Here is a 21294-nt window from a genome sequence, read left to right as displayed (position 1 = left end):
TATATAATATTATTTTATGTGGTTACACCCCATTTTCTCCTAAATTTGATTTTGGCTTTCCTCTTTCCTGCAATACATTTTTTCACTAGAACATCTGCCTTCTCTGTTCTGCCCAAAATACTTGGAAAGGCTTTCCTTCATCTGGCCTCTCATTTCCCTTCTTTACTCTTTATAGGAAAATTACCTATGGGGCATAGTTACTATGAATAGTATAAAGCTTATGGCCTTTTATGTAGGTATCGCCTTATTCATCTTTGTATCTCCAGTGTAAACACCATAAAAGGTGCTCAATGAAATGGTTGTTTAATGAACATTTTTGGCTCAAGAAATCTAGGCATGCTTCCTTGTGGTACTGAAATATGAATCTGATTAAAAACTTATTTAAGACTCAAGACCCCTGCTTTACAAGAAGAAAATGTAAGAAGTCATTATGGAAGTTTCTGGGGGTAATTTATAATGAAGCATAAACATATTTTTCCTTTCAGAATGTTGCCACTTTCTGTGATGCCAGGTGAATATCCACAGTTCATTCTTCAGAGCCTTTTCTTGCTTGTTCTATTGTTTTTCTTTTGGGGGTTTGGGCAAGTGAGTCATAATTGGTTGTTTAAAAAGCTGAAGTTCTTGTTTGTATAAACAGCCCCTCAAAACTTTGACCGTCCCCATGGCAAAAAACGTAGGTCCCTTTTCCGTTTCTTTTTGTCCGGTAAGAAAATGCACCCCCCTTATTGTGTGTCCTATTTTGACAAAGTTTTAAAGAAAAACATTGTGGAATAAGTGCATTCTCTTTTGTTTACTGCAAGTAGAGACTTCAGTGTGTCAAGGCTCATTACCTGTTAAGAGTCTGAACATTTGAGTGTGTCTCTCACAAGCCAATTAACAGGTTAGGGCAAATTGTCCTGTGTAGCACTCTTGGTGCCCTCTTGCCTCCCTTGGCTTCATGGATGAACACAGGGGACTCTTCCTGAGAGCTTTGTATACTTTTCTGGCCAGAGAGCATGCCAGGTCTGCATGCAGGGCAAGCTGGAAGTGCTGAGGGTTAGTGGACCTAGAAGCAGACTTTTAACCAACAACAGTTGGAGAGTGGTTGGATAAGTGCCTCAGCTTCCTTGCCTCTCAGTTTGGATAACCATGAGGTTCACTCTGCACTGTCTCCTGAAGTTCCCCAGTGGGACTGAGCCCTCGCTGTTCACAGTGATAATAGATGTGATAATGTACTTTATTAGCTTCCTTCTCTTTTTGTCTCACTTTCCCACTCTCCTATGAGTGTTTCCTAGAATTACTTTCAGAACAAACTACTTCCATTTAAATTATTGTCTCAGAATCTGCTTCTGGTGGAGCCCACACAGTAACAGCCACCTTTTACTAAATACAGCCAGTTACAATTGGGATAGAAATTCCCCTGTGGGCTGGGACTCTTGCTTATTGCACTGAATGTGTAGCATAGTTTTCCTTGATCTCAGACATGCATCTTCCGAGTAATAGCAGGTTCATTCTACGTAGCAAGGGCCCCTGAGCTGGAGGAATAGAACGAGGCAGAGAAGCCAGCTGGCAGCACATCTGGGAACATGCGGGACATCTCCGTCTCTATAAGGATGACTTCCAGGCTGCCGCTGAAGCATAAGCATCTCAGGGTTGGAAAAGAAGTGCAGTTATAAAGTTGGGAATAGACCCCATCTCTCAGATAGGTCCCTGAACCAACTAACAACATTGCACTCCTCTGGGGGAAGAAATATAGCCAGATGGCAAAACTGGGTATTAAGTTGGGAAGGTCTTCAATGATAGTGTGAACTGATAATGACTTCTCTATCGAGTAGAAATCATGAGATGTGGAGACAGGATGTTAACAAGACCAGAGGGAAAAGCCCTGGTCCTGGTAGAATCCAAGTTAACTGTGGGGTGTGACGAGTATAGTAGTAAGATCCTGGGGCCAGATTTAGTCTAGAGACTAAAATCCAAGACTGTGGGTGGTGCTTTCTGAGGAAGTCTGAGTCATATCTATGGTACCTGGACGTTAGACAAAGTCCCCAAGTAGCTTGTGGATGAGAGTAGTGTAAGGAGGAGGTTCTGGTTTCATCAGGATCTTTGGGGTTACTTGAAATCTTTAAAATTGTTGGCTTTGATTCTCTCTGCACTAATATTGTCTAAATGGCTTGCAAAATTAAAGATGGCAAAATATTTTAAATTAAGGATAGCTGGGGATGATCAGAATTCATTTGTCATCTTTTGGAGTGATGTTCTAGGGAACAGTTGTGCCATTCATTCCACAGAACATCCTGATCACTTTGCTAACTTTCCTGCTAATAGAAGGACAATTGTACTCAGTGAAATGTTTGCATTCACTACATGTGGTTCTACTAAAAAGGATCAATTTAGATCACTGAACCAATTTTTCCTATGAAAAATTTTATACTTTTTATATGATAGGGATCAAGGAAGTCTAGGCAAGTCGTGGGACCTCAGAGAGGCTTAGTTTTCCCACTTGAATATGAACAGGATGGAAGAAGTGTTGTTCTTTCAGGTGGTTTTTGACTTGAGTGTCCTGTGACTCTGAGAATAGAAAATGATCTCTTAGTGACCTGAATGAGAGATTGCATTTCCAGAAGGTTCAAAGTACCAGCCAGTGATTCTCTTGGACAACAGGAAGTTGTGGCTTCCCTTAGTGCTGGTGGAACTCTTGACACTCGTCATTCAGCACCAGGGCAAAAAGAATGATTAGCTAGACAGGGTCAAAACAGTAGTTTTTCTAGACTTTAATTCCAGCCCTCTTTAGGACTGTTCTTTGCTATGTCAGTCTCTGAGGCTAGAGATGGATTTTGAGCAATCCTAATTGTCATAAAGACCTATCATGGTTTACTGATGTATGAATTTACTCATTCTTCTAATATGTGTATACACACATTCAAATATATATTAGCTTGTAACACTGGGATTAATAAACTCTATAACTTTACATATATGTTTGTCAGTTTGGGCTGCTATAACAAAATACTATAGACTGGGTCATTTATAAACAATAAAAATGTATTTTTTTACAGTTCTAGAGGCTGGGAAGTCCAAGATCAAGAGGCCAGCAGATTACATGTCTGGTGAAGGCCTGCTCCTCCTAGATGGTGCTTTCTGTGTGTCCTCACATGGCGGAAGGGACAAACAGGTTTCCCAGGCCTTTTTTTTTATAAGGATACTAATCCTTTCATGAGGGCTCTGCCTGCATAACTTAATCACCTCCCCAAAGGCCCCACTGCTCCATACTCTCCCATTAGGGACTAAGTTTCAACATATGAATTTTGTGGGGACTCAAACATTTAGACAATAATATATATATATATGTATATGTATGTGTATGTATATAATTGTCTAATTATATATATAATTATATATGATACATTATAAAAGTTGTTTCCTATAGTTTATATTTTGTAATTTGGTATTTTCTATTTTGTAATTCCTACAGTTTATATTTTGTAATTTTGGAATCTTCTCATTCTGTTTTACTCTTTACACTTTTTTAAAGAATGCTAAAAATTAAACTTCATATTCTGAGATAATTGTAGATTTACAAACAGTTGCCTTAGTCTGTTTTCTGCTGCTATAACAGTATACCACAGACTGGATAACTTATAAGCAACAAAAGTTTACTTGGCTCGTGGTTCTGGAGGCTGGGAAGTCCAGAGCACGGCACCAATGTCTATCGAGGGCAATCCCATGGTGGAAGGCATCACATGGGGAACAAGTATGAGAGACAGACAGAAAATGGGGCTGAACTCCTGAGATGACCAACCCACTCCCGAGATAATGGCATAAATCCATTTATGAGGGCAAAGCCCTCATGACCTTATCACGTCTTAAAGGTTCCACCTCTTAATACCATCACAATGATAATTAAATTTCAACATGAGTTTTGGAAGGAACATTCCAACCATGGCAGTTGTAAGAAATAATTCAGAAATATCCTGGGTATTCTTTACTTAGTTTTCCCCATGGTGACATCTTGCAAGACTATAGTGCAAGAGCAGAACCAGGATATCACAAAATCGATACAGTCAAGATACAGAATATTTCCATCACCACAAAGAGCGCTGATATTGCCCTTTTATTGTCATTTTCTTCCCAACATAATTCTCTCTCTAATTCTGACAACCACTAATCTGTTCTACATTTCTATAATTTTTTCATTTCACAAATGTTATATCAATGGAATCACAGAATATGTAACCTTTTGGAAGTGGCTTTTTTCACTCATCAGAATTCTCTGGAGAGTCATCTAGGTTGTTGCAGTATGAACAGCTTGTTATTTTTTATTACTGAGTAGTAGTACATGCTATGGATGTACCAGAAGTTTGTTTGGCCATTCACCTATTGAAGGGCATCTGAGTTGTCATCAGTTTTTTTTTCTTTATTATTTGAACTAAGCTGCTATGAATATTTGTGTACAAGTTTGTGGTGTGAACACAAATCTTATGTTGTCTGGGATAAATACTCAGAAATGCAGTTTCTAGATTGTATGATAGTTTCATGTTTAGCATTTTAAGAACTGTCAAACTGTTTTTGGAGTCGCCGTATGTACCATTTTGCATTCTCACCAGCAGTGTATGAATGACCCAGTTTCTCTGCATCCTTACCAGCTTTTGGTGTTGTCTTTATTTTTTATTTTAGCTATTCTGATTGCTGTGTAGTCATCTCTTACTGTGGTTTCAATTTGCATTTCCCTATTGGATAGTGATGTCAAACATCTTTTTATGTGCTTATTGCCACCTGTATATCTTTTTCAGTGAAAGGTCTCTTTATATCTTTTGTCCAGATTCTTATTTTTAATTAAAATAATTTTTTTAGACGGGGTCTTACTCTGTCACCCAGGTTGGAGTACAGTGGCGCGATCTCAGCTCACTGCAACCTCCGTCTCCCAGGCTCAAGTTATCCTCCCACCTCAGCCTCCTGAGTAGCTGGGACTACAGGGGCACACCACCATGCCCCACTAAGTTTTTTGTATTTTTGGTAGAGACAGGGTTTTGCCATGCTGCCCAGGCTGGTCTTGAACTCCTGAGCTCAAGCAATCTGCATGCCTTGGGCTCCCAAAGTGTTGGGATTACAGGCATGAGCCACTGTGCCTGGCCTCTTTTGCCCAGATGCTAATTGAATTGTTTGTTATTTCATTATTGAGTTTTGAGAATTCTTTGTATACTCTAAATACTAGCTGTTTGTCAGATATGTGATTTGCAGGCATTTTATCACACTCTGTAGCTTGCTTTTTAATATTTTTAATGGGATCTTTCATAGAGCAAATGTTTTCAAATTTGAGTAAGTCTAACTTATCAGTTTTCCCTTTACTGGATCATGCTTTCATTGTCAAGTCTAGGAATGCTTTGTCTACTCCTAGATTCTGAAGATTTTCTCCAACTTTTTTCTGATAGTTTCATAGTTTTATTTTTATTTACTTATTCTTTGAGACAGGGTCTTGCTCTGCCACCCAGATGGGTAGGCAGATTTTCCCCACTTTATCCTTTTTTTGTTTTAGCTATTCTAGTTCTTTTCTGTAAAAACTGTAGATTAATCTTGTCTATATTTACAAAACCTTTTAGGATTTTGATAGGAATTGCATCAAACCTTTATATCAATTTGGGGCCCTTTATACTTTTCAAACCCCTTATAGTTTGATCACATTTTCTCATTTAATTTACTTCAATTCAATGAGAGTGTCAGCAGGACCGGTCGCAGACAAAACCCCTCGGACACCGGTTTTAGGAAGGGGCTTTAATCAGCTGGGAGCAAGAGTTTGGGGCATTTGTACTCCCAATGCAAATCTGAGCTCTAAGGGTGTAAGAAGGCTAGCAGAACAATTCTAGACCAGTGTGTTAGCAAGTTTGAGGGAGTATGGTGCAACCAAATCCTGAAAGTGTGGGGACATTCAGAGGAAGGGAAGGTGGTGCTTTAGCCAGTCTGGAAGAAGTCCTCCTTGAAAAAGCTTTTCAGGGAAGTGTGGGATTTATATGGACTGGGAGGAGAAGCATGCATGGAATCTACTCAGACTTGTCCTTAGAAATGGTTGAACTCTGCTTTCTAGTCCACCCTTTATGGAAGCACCTTTATCACTACTGTCATTTAACTTGTCCTTCTCTGCAGCTTTTCCAGCTTGGCTAGATTTTTTTTGTTGTTTGTTTGTTTGAGAATTTTAGTGAAGTTTCTCTTCCAAGCTGTGTGTCTTTAGGCATCCCCAGACATCTGTTCACTTAAGGGAAATGCCATTGCTGTTACCCCTCTAAATGAAAATTGTTTTTATCCTGCAGTGACTCTGATTGTCCCTGTGGACTGTTGTCTCAGGTGTAGAGTCCAGAAGTTAGTCTAGCTGTTTAATTTGTCTGTCTGTGCTTTTCCTAGTACCTAAATTAAAATCACATGTTCGTCATACAAATGCTTATGTGCAAATTGCTCCTAGTGTTCTTCCTGCCAGTTGTGCCTGCCAAGATGATGGCAGGTCTTTAGAATCATTCCAAACCTAATGCATCCCAAAGAAAATCATTACCTGAGGTATTGAGATCCAAGTGCCAGCCCTGCCTCTCTCTCATTCCCATAGCGTGCTCACATTGTTCTTTTCTGATGAATCATTTAAGAACTAATCTGTGCTGGGCTGTAATCTAAAGAAAATTTCTTCTGCTCTTTCTGGCCGATGCTGCCAAATGAAAGACGTTCAGTAAGTCACTGTTGAATGACTGAAATGACTGACTGACATCTGATATGAACACAAAATTAATTTGGGATCTTTTATGGATATGGGGAGATGGCAACATTTTCTGTTAGCTCTGGGTTATTGAGCCTTACATGAAACCCTTTACGGCTGTCTGCTCGTCTTCAACGGCAGGTCCTCACTGGGACCCTAGGACTCTCAGGGTTCGCTGCATATGGCAGGATCAGTGCACTTTGATTCCTCTAGTGTTTTCAATTTCTAGTAAAATCTTAACACAGATTCAATTTAGGAATATCTTCTGACTTGGGGTACTTAGTGCATCCAGTAAAGAATACAGCATCATTATGGGTGTAGGAGGAACCCCTAGTTTTCAGTTGGCTTTTTTAAGAGACGTAGAACTTGGTCTCCTAATTATGATACATCTAGAATTCTTGTTCAAATCAGTATAAATTTAGAATATGCATCAATGGCAGGACTGAATCCAAAATAAAACCCATTTGGGTATATATTCTCTGTAAACTATTTCCTGCATGTACAGTGAAACTGCGTATCTAGTTCTTTCACTTCCCCACAGAAATCCTGAGCGACTGCTCCCACCTTTATCGGAATGCTTTATTCCCCACTAAAGATCTAAGACTCACAACGAATACAAAGTTTCCCATGGTTAACACGGTGGCAAAGCAAGTGATTCAGAGCCTATTACCTGTGCTGAGCCTGCCTCCTCCTGGCTTCCCCCAAGGATTCATGCATATGGTTCCTTGATGTCGTCTTGTTTCACAAGTCTGAATGAGTGCTTTTATTTTTTAAAGAAAGAATATTTTATGCTGGAAAAGGTTTGCCTGAAAGACAGGGTAAAAAATATATATCAGGGAGATTTATTATATTGCATTTAATTATAAACTTACCATTCTTGCCAGAAAGAAGAATTCATTCTGATTTTCAACTTGAACAAATAATGTAAAGTCACTAAACTACTGTTAGCTTTTTTATCTCAAAGTAGTTAAATGGCTTTGTTGCTCATGTGGGAATGGAAATTAGCTCTTGGCATGAACTGCTTTAATTGAAATCAGTTTGAAGGCTGAGTTCCTATGCTGCTTGACAGATGACATCATTTCCTGTGCTTTTCCCAATCCTCACTGTTTTTCTAAGATAGGATGAAGCTAAGTTTAACTTCAAATTTTAAAGCAACTATACACCTTTTCATGACCTACTTAGAATATTATTCAAAGTTTTCACTAAATCATTTTTTTTCTTTGTATACGTATAGACAGATTTTTAGTTAAAAAAGCATCTTGGCTGAGATGTTTTAACGGAATCATAAGAGCCTAAAATAACTGCAATCAGTTTCTGGGGTTGCTTAATTTCATTACTCCAACAAAGGAGTTATTTCTGCATTCATACATGGGGAAACAAAGATAAAAATATTTTTAATAGCAACCTACTTAATAGGGCTGTGTAAGTGCTTCGGACACAATGGACAACTTCTAAGTCTCAGTTTGGTCTTTGGGCATAGCTTTTGATGTCATCATCAGGCAGCATGAGTTAAGTAAATAAAAATTAATTTAGCACAGTTTTATACAGCACTTACATATAAAGCAAGGTGCTACTCTAGGCACTTAAGAGGTATTGCATAATTAATGCTCTCCCACTCCCCACTCTCAAGAAGTTTTTAAACAAATGAGGTGGGGCAAAATAAGTAAAAATAGGCTGGATTATATAATATATGCTTCAAAAGAGAAATATGAAGTAATTGGAAAGGAGAGAGGGCTCACATTTGGTTTGGGAGGTATCAGAAAAGATTAGTGGAAAGAAGCAATATTTGAAATGGGTTTTGGAGATAGATAGGATTTCAGGTTTGGGGGAGAACTGTGTGTGTGTTGTGTTGGGGTTTAGGAGTTAGGGGCAAGAAGACAAAGACGCAGGTAAGAGAGAGGGTTCTACAGAGGGACTAGGACAAGGAAAGTGCCGGGTGTTTTGCATGGCACATGGTAGGCACTCGGAAATGTTCGTTGAGTGAATGAATGACTGATAAGTAGATCAGGGGATGGAGTCATAGGACATAGTGGGCATGTGCCAAGGAGCCTCGAAAGACGCCCGGGGCCATGCTGAGGGGACTGTGAATGTGGAGAGATGGAGGTGGCTCTAGTTCAGTAGAAACAGGCCTTTGATGGTGTTTCAGTGTGTGGCATGTTCTTGAAAAGGCATTTAACTTTCAACTCGACCTAACTTCTTTGTGCTGTAAAAGGGTATAGAAGATAGTGGGTTCTCCACTTTTCTTCCCTGTTGGCAGGCTGAGATTTGTGTAGCTCCTTATAAAAATTGTCCCTTTCTCCTGAAGTCAAGTAGCCACTTTTCAATACCGTGGCTGAGGATTCCTAACAAGGGGTAATGGACAGGGTGGCTGTTGGGAGGAATCTTCTATTTGCTCTGAAGAGAAGATTTGGCCCCTGTGCTTCAGGAAGAGTGAGCATAAACAGCAGATTTCTGCTTTTGTGTAGAAAGAAGATATTCTCTTCTCCTTAGCTAAAATTATCGAACCTTCTTCCCTGAGAATTTACTCCCACAACTTGGAGGACCAGACAGAATAAGCCAAACCTCCAAAGCCCAATCCTGGCCTCCATGTGTAGGCAGGTATCAACAAGGATTAGTGGTTAATTCAATCAAGCTTTGGACTAGGAAATAGCCTAGGATTTTGAAAGTGCTATTAGCATTCCTAAATTACTGACCTAGAGATAGCCTGAACACTGGAGAAATGAGAGCACTTGCCTGCGCTGTTGTCATTGCTCACTATGAGCCTGTGGCTGTCTTTTACTCCAGCCTCTCTGAGTGTCTCATTGTCTGGGGTCTAAGGCTGTCAGCCCGTGGTCTTTCTACCCTGGGCCCCGAAATGAACACTTCTGTAGGTGAAAATGAGGATCTTATTTAGTTTGAGGTTACAGTTTAAACAAGCAGCTCTTTCTCAGGCAAATCCAGCTGTCCCTGTCATCAGGCAGTGTTGTTATTAAATGTCTTTGTAGGTATTTTCTTTTTTCTCTATTCTGCCTCTAAAATTTCTTTTAACAAAATTCTTTGGAATTTGCTACTCTTAACTGTTCCCCTGTGCCATCTACCTGGGATTCTAAATCTTTTCACGGGAAAATTATTGCCATCATAATCTTGTCTCATATGGTTACTCAAGGCAATACTTTCTTGTTGGTATAAATTACAGAAATGACATTGAGTTGTAATTTCTGTTAAATTAAAGAAGTCATTTAGCACTATTAAAGTGAATGCCAAAGAAACAATTGCATTGCATGGTAAATGATTTTTTTTTCTTTCTTTCGCTCGCTCTGTCACTCAGGCTGGAGTACAGTGGTGCGATCTCCGCTCACTACAACCTCTGCCCCCCCAAGGTTCAAGCGATTCTCTTGCCTCAGCCTCTGGAGTGGCTGGGATTACAGGCATGCGCCATTACGCCTGGCTAATTTTTGTATTTTTAGTAGGGACGGGGTTCCACCATGTTGGCCAGGCTGGTCTCAAACTCCTGACCTCAGGTGATCCGCCTACCTTGGCCTCCCAAAGTGTTGGGATTACAGGCATGAGCAACTGCGCCTAGCCGGTAAATGATTTTACACACACAAATAATATGTTTAGCATTCTCAATTAGGTCATTATCAGGTAAAAATAGATGAATCCTGATAAGCTATTTGATTTTCTCTTCAAATAACTACAAATCAATTCCTGTGAGCTGTTGCAATCTATGCATTTAAGTTGCAAAAGTGAATTCTTCTTCTTTTTTTTCAAGTACAACACTGCAATATTCGCTGTATGAATGGAGGTAGCTGCAGTGATGATCACTGTCTATGCCAGAAAGGATACATAGGGACTCACTGTGGACAACGTAAGTACACTGTAGTTATAAGTATTCTAGATGTTAACCTGTTTGTAGACAAGTAGAATAAAGAGATAAGTGCTGATGGATTTTCTTCGATTACCTGGGACACAGCATGTTTACAAGTGTCCAGTGACCTTTACAGATGAACAAATCACTTACTCAAAAAACTTAGCACCAAATTTCCAATTGGAACCTTGATTGGTTACAGGTTGTTTGATTCATTTTCCTCTCATTTACCTTCACCACCCTGCTTGCCTGATCTCCTTGATTTCTAGTCACCACCAAAGGAGCAGAATTCTTGTTCATTCCAGACGCGTACCTTCCACTCACTTGCTGAACTTCAACACTTGGATTTTCAGGAAGCATCTCAAATAAAATATTTCAAAACTCAGCCTCATCATTCTCTCTAAACATGTCCTTTATCTTGATTGGTGGTATCTGCATCCCTCTCATTTCCTAATCTAGATTCTGCTACTGAAGTACTTATCACATGGTGTTCAGTTTGAAGGTTCATTTGCACACACCATTTATTGTATCTACTTTCTACCAGTCCCTGTGCTTTGCAGAAGACGAACATTCTTTTTAAAAAGCTTGTTTTTTTTTTGTTACTTTAAGATGAATATATATACCCTACAGAAAATTTGGAAAAGTTTAAAAATACAAAAAGTAAAATTATTCATGATTTCATCATTCCAGATAGTATCTTCTAGACTTGTAATGCATATTTGGTACATGAGTTCTTACTGTATATATAGTTTTTGTACCACTTTTTCACTTAATATTTTATTCAAAGTATGCTCATTACACGTTTTAAAATACATTTTAATGGTTGCCTAGTACTCTATTACCTGGATGTTTGACTGTTTATTTAATGAATCCTCAATGGTGGGCATTATTCAGGGCGTTTCTAATTTTTGCTTTTGTGTATATATTTATTAGGATTAATAATGTTATTATAAATAAACAAAAATGTAGAGAATGCCCTAGTGACCATCTGTGTTAGTCTGTTTTCATGCTGCTGATAAAGACATACCCAAGACTGGCCAATTTATAAAAGAAAGAGGTTTATTGGACTTACAGTTCCACATGGCTGGGGAGGCTTCATAATCATGGTGGAAGGCAGGGAGCAACAAGTCACGTCTTAGATGGATGGCAGCAGGCAGAAAGAGCTTGTGCAGGAAAACTCCCCCTTATGATAACCATCAGATCTTGTGAGACTTACTGTTATGGGAACAGCATGGGAAAGAGACCTGCCCTCATGATTCAATTACTTCCCACCTCCCACAACATATGAGAATTCAAGATGAGATTTGGGTGGTGACACAGCCAAACTGTATCACCATCCACACACTGCAGTGGGAGAAGAATATTGGTTGAGTTTTGTGTAGCCCAGCCTGGAGAGAGGAGAGGCAGCCTCCGCAGTGTGGGTGATCCTTGGGCTGAGTCTGAGGGATGGGTAGGAGCTTACCTGTCAGGTGATAGGGAATGGACCTTTTGGGCAAATGGTAGAGCATGACCAAAGCACCAGCACAAGACACAGCAAGGGATGTGGGACATAGCAAGTGCTTTGGTGTTGCTAGAGCTTACATGCAGAGGAGAGTGAGGGGAAAGGAAGTAAGGTCAGATAGGATGTCATGGGCCAGGTTTTGATGCCTTTATACATACTATGTTTTCTTCCAAAGTAGGGCCAGGAAAGAGGAGTGAGACCACAACAATAAACAACACTAACAACATCAATAACATACATCTTTTCAGTTACTCTGTGCTTACTGTGTGCTAGGCACATTTTAGAACTCTATGTGTGTTAACTCATTTAATATGACAACAACTGTTTGTGTTAGAGGACATAAATGTTACCCTCTGGCAGATGAGGGAACTGGAACACAGGGACCTCAGTAGTTCCTCTAAGGGTATATAGATGGTAATCGGCAGAGTTGGGGTTGAAACCCAAGCAGTCTGACTCCATAGCCCATGTGTTTACTCTTGTGAAATACCAACCTTATTACCCTTCACTTATGAAGGTTTACAGTGAGAAAGATCACAGTGTGGAAGCGCAACTGGAGGAGGACAAAACAGGAGCAGGAAGACAAGTCCTAACTAAGGCTATAGCTGTGGAGATGGCGAGATGGGGCTGGATCCCGAGGCATTCCAGGAGAATCAGGAGGGGCTGCTGGGCATCTCTTCTGCTCCCCTTGGTGCTCCCTGAGGGAGTTTAGCCCAATGCCCAACACACAAGTGCTTAATTAACACTGGCAGAATTAGAAAACTTTTCTTAAACTTCAGCTTCCTCATCTATAATCTGGGAGGGTTGGCTTAGGCAAGCTCAAAATTTCTTTTCTGTTTAGAAGCTCTTCATTCTCCCTGACTATAAATCAAGAGGCAAAGAAGACAATTAATTTACGTAAACCTCTCTGGTTATATGATGAGTAATGGCCTCCTGCCATAATTTTTGGTTAAAAAGGGTTGTGTCAGTTCAGGTCCTCTTATGCCAAGAAAATATCAAGACAGAATTACACATAAAAGAGAATTTATTGGGGAAAAGACCCGTGAAGAATAAAGGAAAGAGGAAGCAGAAGTAGGAGGGAATGGTCTTCAGACCATGATGCCTGTCTGATCCTGTGCAAGGAGGGAGGGAAGGAAGGACAATTGCATAGAAGGAACTTCAGCCTGTAGTGCAGCTCCAAAAAGCCTTAGCCAGGTTGATGGAGAACCCAGGGCAAAAAGTGCCCACCAAAGAGTTCCATGATGGGTGGAAATAGCCAGCTTTAGTATCCTAATGCTGTGTTTAGTCATTGGCTGTGAGCCTGCCTTTGACATGAACATTGCAGCAGATCTGAAGGTACAGCAGCTGGAAGTGGTCTGCCAGCTAAACTTGCAGGAGATTCTCTTGAGGGAAAGTATGAGTGGCTCAACTTCATGGCTGCTATAGGGTAATGTATGGAAAAATGTATAGAAAATATATAAGGAGCAAGGAATTTGAATGGAGGTTTTGGGGGAGCCTCATGGAGCAGTAAGATTTCAGCTGGGCTTTGAAGAGTGGGTGGAACTGACATATTTGGCAGAGAAGAGCCTGCCACGCATGACGAAGATGCCTAGCAAGAGCCCATGCATGCACGAGTTACAGGAACTTGTACAAAGGGGAGTTGTTCAGCACATGAACTTTCAATTCTTATTTTAATGTCATTTGTAACAAGCAAAATATCCTGCCCTGAAGCATCTCTAGATTTACTGCACCAATAGTTTCCATAAGTCCTGTTATAACTCTCAATTGGATTTTCATTATGGTACTTAAATTACTGAAGATCATTAGTAGTATTTTGTTGTTTGCAGTTAATTGTGCAATTGAACATGCTACATTTCTGTAACGGTGACATCAGAGGGGCTGATATTTCCCCTCATGGGAGCCCTGTTGCAATTAAACGTAAATCATAAGCAAAAGAGTCTTTGCTAACACACAGTTCCCATTCAGTGACATCTCTTAGAAACCACTGTTTTCGAGGTTAAGCTGAAAGCATTGCTCAGATGCTTCACGGAATGAGACCATCAGCATTAACATAGATACAAACTCATCTATTCCAGGCAGCTTTACCTAAGAGTGGACTGAGGAATATCTGAGTATGTGTAACTGTAGAGTGACCGTTCAAAACAAACACCAGGGTGACTTTAGACATTTTATTGTTGTCCTTCCAGAGGACCACAAGTGTTACTTCATTAGCATTTATTTTCAGGTAAAGCGTCTCAGCTCTCTCCTTATTTTACAGCTGTTTGTGAAAGTGGCTGTCTCAATGGAGGAAGGTGTGTGGCCCCAAATCGATGTGCATGCACTTACGGATTTACTGGACCCCAGTGTGAAAGAGGTAATGGTTTTTAAAATCATTTGCATAAAGACATGCTGGTACCTAAAGCTGTTACTAATTTGCACAGACATTGGGTCTGCATGGCTACTTCCTGAATGTTGCTAAGCTTTGAGGGGATTTCTCAGTTGTCATTGGGAAGGTCCCTAGGATGACAAGACAGCGGCCCTGAATCTATGCATGATATTCGGCAATGTTTGTCAGTCCAAGTTTACCTAAATTCAGTTATTTGCTAATTTGGTGGTACTCAGTTATGAGCGTATACATAATTACCAGTTGGCATCAGGACAAAAAGGGGAGAACTTTCTTCTGTAAGGGTAAGGATTAAGGTCTTTATTATGCCAGTGAATTAAGTGGTCTTGAACAAAACATACGTATGGAAAGGGAGAATTTCAGTATGAAAAGCACACCTAAAGATCTGTTGGACCTGTTGGGGGCTGTAGAGGTATACAAGCTCAGCATTCAACACTCACCATAGATATATTGAGTGTCTGCTGAGAAGCTACTTTGTGTAGATGGTTTATTCAGTACTCATTGCAGCCTGCTAGAGTGTGTAGAATTATCCTTAATTTTGCATATGAGAAGATGAAGGCACAAAGAGGTCCAGGGATGTCTCCAAGGCCACATACATAAGAAACCTTTAATTTGAATGTGTGTTTTGTCTCTTCAACTCTAATGTTTACTGCTGCTCTTAATTAAAAGAAACATTCTACCTGATTTGCCTACCTAAAAATACAAGTATGATATTGAGATATGTGTGGATATGCAATATTCTTAAGTTTTTTTCCCTGAACTTTGGTCTTACTAATAATCTTGTCTCTACATTTATAGATTTTTTTCTCATCATCCCTAGTTTTATAATGAAAGTTTAGAAGTTTTATGTTACACAAAACTGTAATTGAAAATTTGCATGAACTTTTAAACTGCAGTAATCACTTTTAGCCAAAGTTGTATAGACATCTTATTCTAAGATGGAAAGTAAAGATTCAGTAGCAGATGTTGAATATGTCATTTAAAACATGTAATAGAGGAAAACAAAGAGCAGAGAGTGGTTTGTGAGAAATTGTTTATTTTCTGTCTGTGTTTATAATTTATCTAAATTCAGTTATTTGCTAATAATGCAGTAATACCTATTTGAGCAAGAAATTCCAGGTCGATTACTTTGATTACTAGGTAAATTACATTGTATCTCTATTAATGGGACCACTGCATGGTATTGATGTGTAATGCATAATAGACCTTTACATTGCATGTTGATATCCTTTAGGAGTCCCTCCTTAAACTGCTTCTCTTTACAACTTGCACAGATGTGTTTTTATTCGCTAATAATTATAATGGTCCAGGGTACTAAAAACTATTTCTTCTAGGCAATATCATTCTGTGGCCTTATTACTTAATCAGGGAAGTTGTAGGAGATTAAAATTGTTAATGTGTAGCTTGAGGAGTGGTGTGTGAAAATAATTTCTCAGATGATAATGCTGGGCTTAATTTGTTTTAGAAAAATCACTAATAAGATGAAGTTACAGGGCATTTTACCTGTAACATTTTACCTGTAACCATTTTAACAAAGTGGTTAGAGATTTGCTGCAAAGACTATTGATGCTCATAGTTGATATTGATGATAACACAGTCTAAAATAAAGGGCATGATATTGAACCATTCCACAGTGATTTCTTCAAAGATTTGATCTTTGTCCAAGATTAAGAAATGTCCTGAATGGGTTAAATTACTAAGCTACTAATCAAAACTGGCATGTTACTCAGAGGTTTCTCCAAGTTTGGGGGTGTCTTCAACTGCTCCCCTTCAGGAAAAAGGGCTATCCTGAAATCTGCACTAAGGTGTAAATATCTGTTGACTCCATAGAATTTTCCCAGTGGTGATTTTCAAAATCAAATTCATCCCCAAGTGGCAGATTTTCAGGCATTTGTGGTAGTGGAGACTGGAGAGCAGAAGGCAGGCTTGCCCGTTAGTAGCAGAAGGGTAGTGCCATCTACCCACTGCCTGTTTTACCCACGGGTACAGTCCCAGACCTTCAATGGGAGAAGAAAAACATGGGTGTCATTTCCCACACCACATGGGAGAGAGGAGTCTTTTTGATTCCAGAATTCTATTTCCATTTGTAGAGTCTTCACTGTTTGCTGCTCTTATGAAAGTCATCTGCTTACCTCTTTGAAGAATTAGAGGCGGTAGATTCTCTTACTTAGATGTATGTTTGTGATTTCAAGAGTGATGAATAAAAATCTGATACCGAGTCAGGACAGATCCATCCTGAAGTGTGGGGAAGTATTCAGGGTGACTTCCGATGGTGGGTTGGTATACTTATTGTGGTGCTTATTACTGGATAAGTACCTAGGTTGGTTGTATTCTGTTTTAACTGGGATGTGATGTTTATTTTTTAAAGTGCACATCTGGGAGGCCTTTACTACTTTCCTTTCTCCCTTCATCTACATTTTCCCTTAGTACTCTCTCCACATCTCTTTTTATAGCATTTACCGCATTGCATCAAAACAGCAAGTTTCCAATCTCCCTCACTAGAGCATAAGTTTTCAGGAGCAACTATAGTTTCTTCATCTTCTTAATTCTAGCCTTACTGTGTGATGCACAGTACACGACCCATAGATGATGAACTGGATTCATTTAATAGCATCAAAAAATCTGGAGATATAATGATTGGATATGAACAAGTATCTCCTGGAAATAATTGCTGTTTGCCAACAGTCCTGGATATTGATTTCATTGGTTTCATGCTAAACAGAGCTGATTACAATGTTGATATCTAATTGAATTTGGTCCCATCTTTCAGAAGAATGATCTTTCAGGTCCACGAGACTGTCATTTTTCAGTTAACAGGGATGCAAAAAGGAGGAATGTTTTGATCAAAACTAAGTGGCAATAAAAACAAAAGCAAAAACCTCTTATCATGATATAATACACATGTAAGGGAACATTTAGAATGTCAGTTACAAGTACTTCTCAGGATAAAGATCTATGTCCCTGGGAGATCTTGGAACTTTTATACATTAATAACTACCTCAGAGACCCACTATGAGTGTGAAATACACCTTTGGGGGTCATACTGGCAGGATTTGTATCACATTAAGCCAATAAGTCAATCTTAATCATCCATGAACATAGTATTTTGGTTTTGTGATGGAGAGAAGCAGCAGATCTCATGCTTGAATTATGAATCATAACAGTCATATAACAGTGTAATAAGATTATAAAGCAATTTGTCTTACTTGCAGCTTTCTGTCATTAAGATAAGTTTGTTTAAAAAAATTCTTGGCTGGCCAGCCTCATCCCCAGTGGGCAGGTAGCAATGATATATTTTACCATTGCCACTACCATTGTTTCTCTACACCCAGAGGATAAAAAATAGAGACCTGTGGCTTATTTGGCCTGTGATGTCTACTTTTTAAAAGCTGAATAGGAATACCTTTAAATACATCTTCTAGTTTGTCATAGTCCCCACCACTACCTATTGTCACATCTTGCTCAAGTTCATTCATTTAGCTTAGGTATTAGCCCTTGTGAGCATTCAAGTTTGCCACCTCCTGCTGCTTTCTCTGTCAAAGATTGTGTCTCTTTATTTTTTTTAACCACAAGTTTATTTAATTTTTCTTCCTGTCACTTTTTTTTGGTAAGTTCACATTTGTGGTTTTCTTGTTGCCTCCTACTCCGACCCTTTGCCTTCTCTTTGCTTGGGCCTTGAGCAACTAGTAGAACTTAATCACTTCTTAGCTCAGTGGTACAGTATGTTAGCATTTGTTATCAGATTATTGAAGTGAGGTCAGTGCCTGTTTTGGCAATGACAATACAAGCTAGCCGTATATTGCCATAGTTACTGCTAACAAAAAAACTGTGTGGAATCCCTTTCTCTTGCCATCTTGCCTCAGAATGCACATTTAAAATCTTGTTAAATGCCTTTGTATTAAACACAGTGAATCATATGAGTGGATGAGACTTTTCAGGGTCATGTCAAAAGAGAGAAGAATGATGGAGATAGACCTGAACTTGGAGATGGGGGTGGGGTGTGATGATGAATAGGTTTAGGGAAGAAGAGAAACAAAGAGATACAGCAAGAGAACCAGGAGAGCATTGAACCAAACAAACAAAAAGGAGTTGAAGAAATAACTTGGCAATTGTTAGACTCATCGAAGGTCTGAGAATGAGAATCATAAAGCGGCCATTGGACGTAAGAACAGCTGACATGTACTGAGTACTTGCAGTGTGCCAGGGGGTGTGCTAAGCACTTCACTTTGATGATTTGCAACAACCTTATGAGAAAAGTCCTGTAATAAGTCCCATTTTATGGAGGAATAAGCAGAGGCAAAGAGAGATCAAGTGCCTTGTCCAAGAAGGGACAGCTTATAAGTGGTAAAATAGAGGCCTGAACCTAGACATTCTGGCTCCTAAGCCTGTGCACATAGCCACTGTGTAGTACTTGGACTTCACTGGAAAGGGGCCACTCGTAACTCTAAAGACCTCACTGGAAAGGGGCCACTCATAACTCTAAAGACCTCACTGGAAAGGGGCCACTCATAACTCTAAAGACCTCACTGGAAAGGGGCCACTCGTAACTCTAAAGACCTCACTGGAAAGGGGCCACTCATAACTCTAAAGACTTTTCTGAGGAACGGTAAGAAGAAACCTAGAACTATGAATTTTAGAATGGAAGTCAAGATGAAAAGGCAAAAGAAAGGATTCTTGCATATTCTTGGATGTTTCAAATGTAGGGTTTTGGAATATTCCTCTATTTGATTGATTTCAACGTACGAATCTGCTCTTGGAAAGAGAGAGATTCCTGTGTGTTTACAGGACATATAAATGTGCTCCAAAGGACTGAACTAACATGCCTGGAAGTAGACATATGGAATGAATATTGTCATTTAGTGCAGTTATCATGGAAAGTTATATCGTTTTCTTGTAATATTACAACAGCTCAAAATGTGTTTGGAACTCTTTTTTGGAGGTGCCTTTACAGAATCAGCAATACATTCAAATCAGTGTGTGATTTTTTTTTTCCCTTTTGAGGAGGCATTTGAGTTTTCAGAAACAGCCTACAGTAATTTACTGTTAATTCTAGTGACTACAGTGGGTAATCACACATTTTAGCTGTTTGGGATCAAAAGCAGACTTAGATTTAAAAAATAGTAAAAATAATTTTCTCATGTGGTTCATAAAGCACATGGAATTGGTTTAATGTTTTAATGTCAAACTTTATGTGAGCCAGAGGATGAAGCCTTTTGGAAGCATAAATGCAAATAGCAAGAAGTTTTCTCTCATTTCTCCATCTGAAGCTGCTCATCATGTATCCTCAGAATATTAGCATGCACATGGACTCTTCTAAATCCTGGTGCATTTGTTCTGTGTTAAATTCCTACCCAAGTCTAAACTGTGAAGACAATACTTGGATTTCTGCCAACTTAAGAAAGTCTGTTGGCTGTTATGCTGGCTATCAGTAGATAAAGTATAGGGGAAAGCATTGTTGAACTGATAGCCTTAAGGAAAAGGAACAATTGGGGCCAAAGTGGAGTAGAATAAAAATGAGAGGATGGAAATAATCCTTAGTTCATTAGAGAAGCAGAACAGTTGAAAGTGAACTAGCTCTTCATGCAGGTACTTGCTTCCTAGGAAAATTACAGTCTTAATGAAGCTGAAAAGGTTTTTGTATTTGTTAGCATGACAATGAAACAGAATAGAACAAACAACAGCTAGGTTGATTGTAATTCCACCTCCTTCTTATATGTGCAGTTGACATTTGGGAAACTTGTCCTCACACCTTGTTTCTCTGATGATGTAAAAATGATTTTGCACAGATATCTTTCTAATGATTTTATTGAATGACTTTCAAAAATACTGCATTAAGCAGTTGATAAACACATATTATATAAATCCAAAAAGGCAGCATCTATACTGTGTCTAATGAATGGAAAGGACTAACATGTAATTATCCAAATATATAATAATCAGATAGTCCATTTTGGAAACACCTGCTTCGAAAAAGAAAGTAAAAACATTACCTTATCTCAAGACCTGTTTAGAGAGCTTCATGGAATCAGGAGCTGATTTTCCTGTGCTTTTTTTCTCCTGGTGTTTTTCAGGAAGGTATTAATAAAATACAGATTCATTATTATTTTTTCTCTATGTAGAAGTAAGTTTTACAGAGCTGCATTTCTGACACGAATTTTACATAATTTTAAATTGTAGGTGGCTATCACTAAAGTTCCCAGGGTAATGCCACAGGCTAACTCCCATTCTCCATGTGCCTTTGGAAGGCAGAGCTCTGTGAACTATGTATATTTTCTTCTTTCCAAAAGCAAAAAGCAATAAACTGTCATTACTAAACTACACTGAAGGCCTCTATGAACCTCTCTTTTGGTATTTAGTTTCAATGGAAAGTAACAATGTGGCCGGGTGTGGTGGCTCACGCCTGTAATCCCAGCACTTTGGGAGGCTGGGGCAGGTGAATCACGAGGTCAGGAGATCGAGACCATCCTGGCTCTACTGTGAAACCCTGTCTCTACTACAAATAGAAAAACATACCCAAATGACTATAAATCATGCTGCTATAAAGACACATGCACACGTATGTTTATTGTGGCATTATTCACAATAGCAAAGACTTGGAACCAACCCAAATGTCCAACAATGATAGACTGGATTAAGAAAATGTGGCACATATACACCATGGAATACTATGCAGCCATAAAAAATGATGAGTTCATATCCTTTGTAGGGACATGGATGAAATTGGAAACCATCATTCTCAGTAAACTATCGCAAGAACAAAAAACCAAACACCGCATATTCTCACTCATAGGTGGGAATTGAACAATGAGATCACATGGACACAGGAAGGGGAATATCATACTCTGGGGACTGTG

At 39.2% G+C, this 21294-nt stretch overlaps 1 protein-coding gene across 2 annotated transcripts in view; it reads left to right on the top strand.

The window, feature by feature from the left end:
- The window catches only part of FBN1 (fibrillin 1), a 234792-nt gene that overhangs the window by 34025 nt on the left and 179473 nt on the right, over positions 1-21294 (top strand). For both annotated transcript variants that reach the window (XM_034938728.3, XM_063596626.1), the window contains exons 4-5: positions 10464-10559; positions 14315-14410. In XM_034938728.3, coding sequence (XP_034794619.1) covers positions 10464-10559; positions 14315-14410 — 192 coding nt within the window. The remainder of the gene's footprint in view (positions 1-10463; positions 10560-14314; positions 14411-21294) is intronic.

Source organism: Pan paniscus, chromosome 16 (assembly GCF_029289425.2).
Source record: "Pan paniscus chromosome 16, NHGRI_mPanPan1-v2.0_pri, whole genome shotgun sequence".
Taxonomy (NCBI): domain Eukaryota; kingdom Metazoa; phylum Chordata; class Mammalia; order Primates; family Hominidae; genus Pan; species Pan paniscus.
The sequence above is the reverse complement of the archived record's forward strand: the minus strand, read 5'-3'. Positions and strand labels throughout refer to the sequence as shown.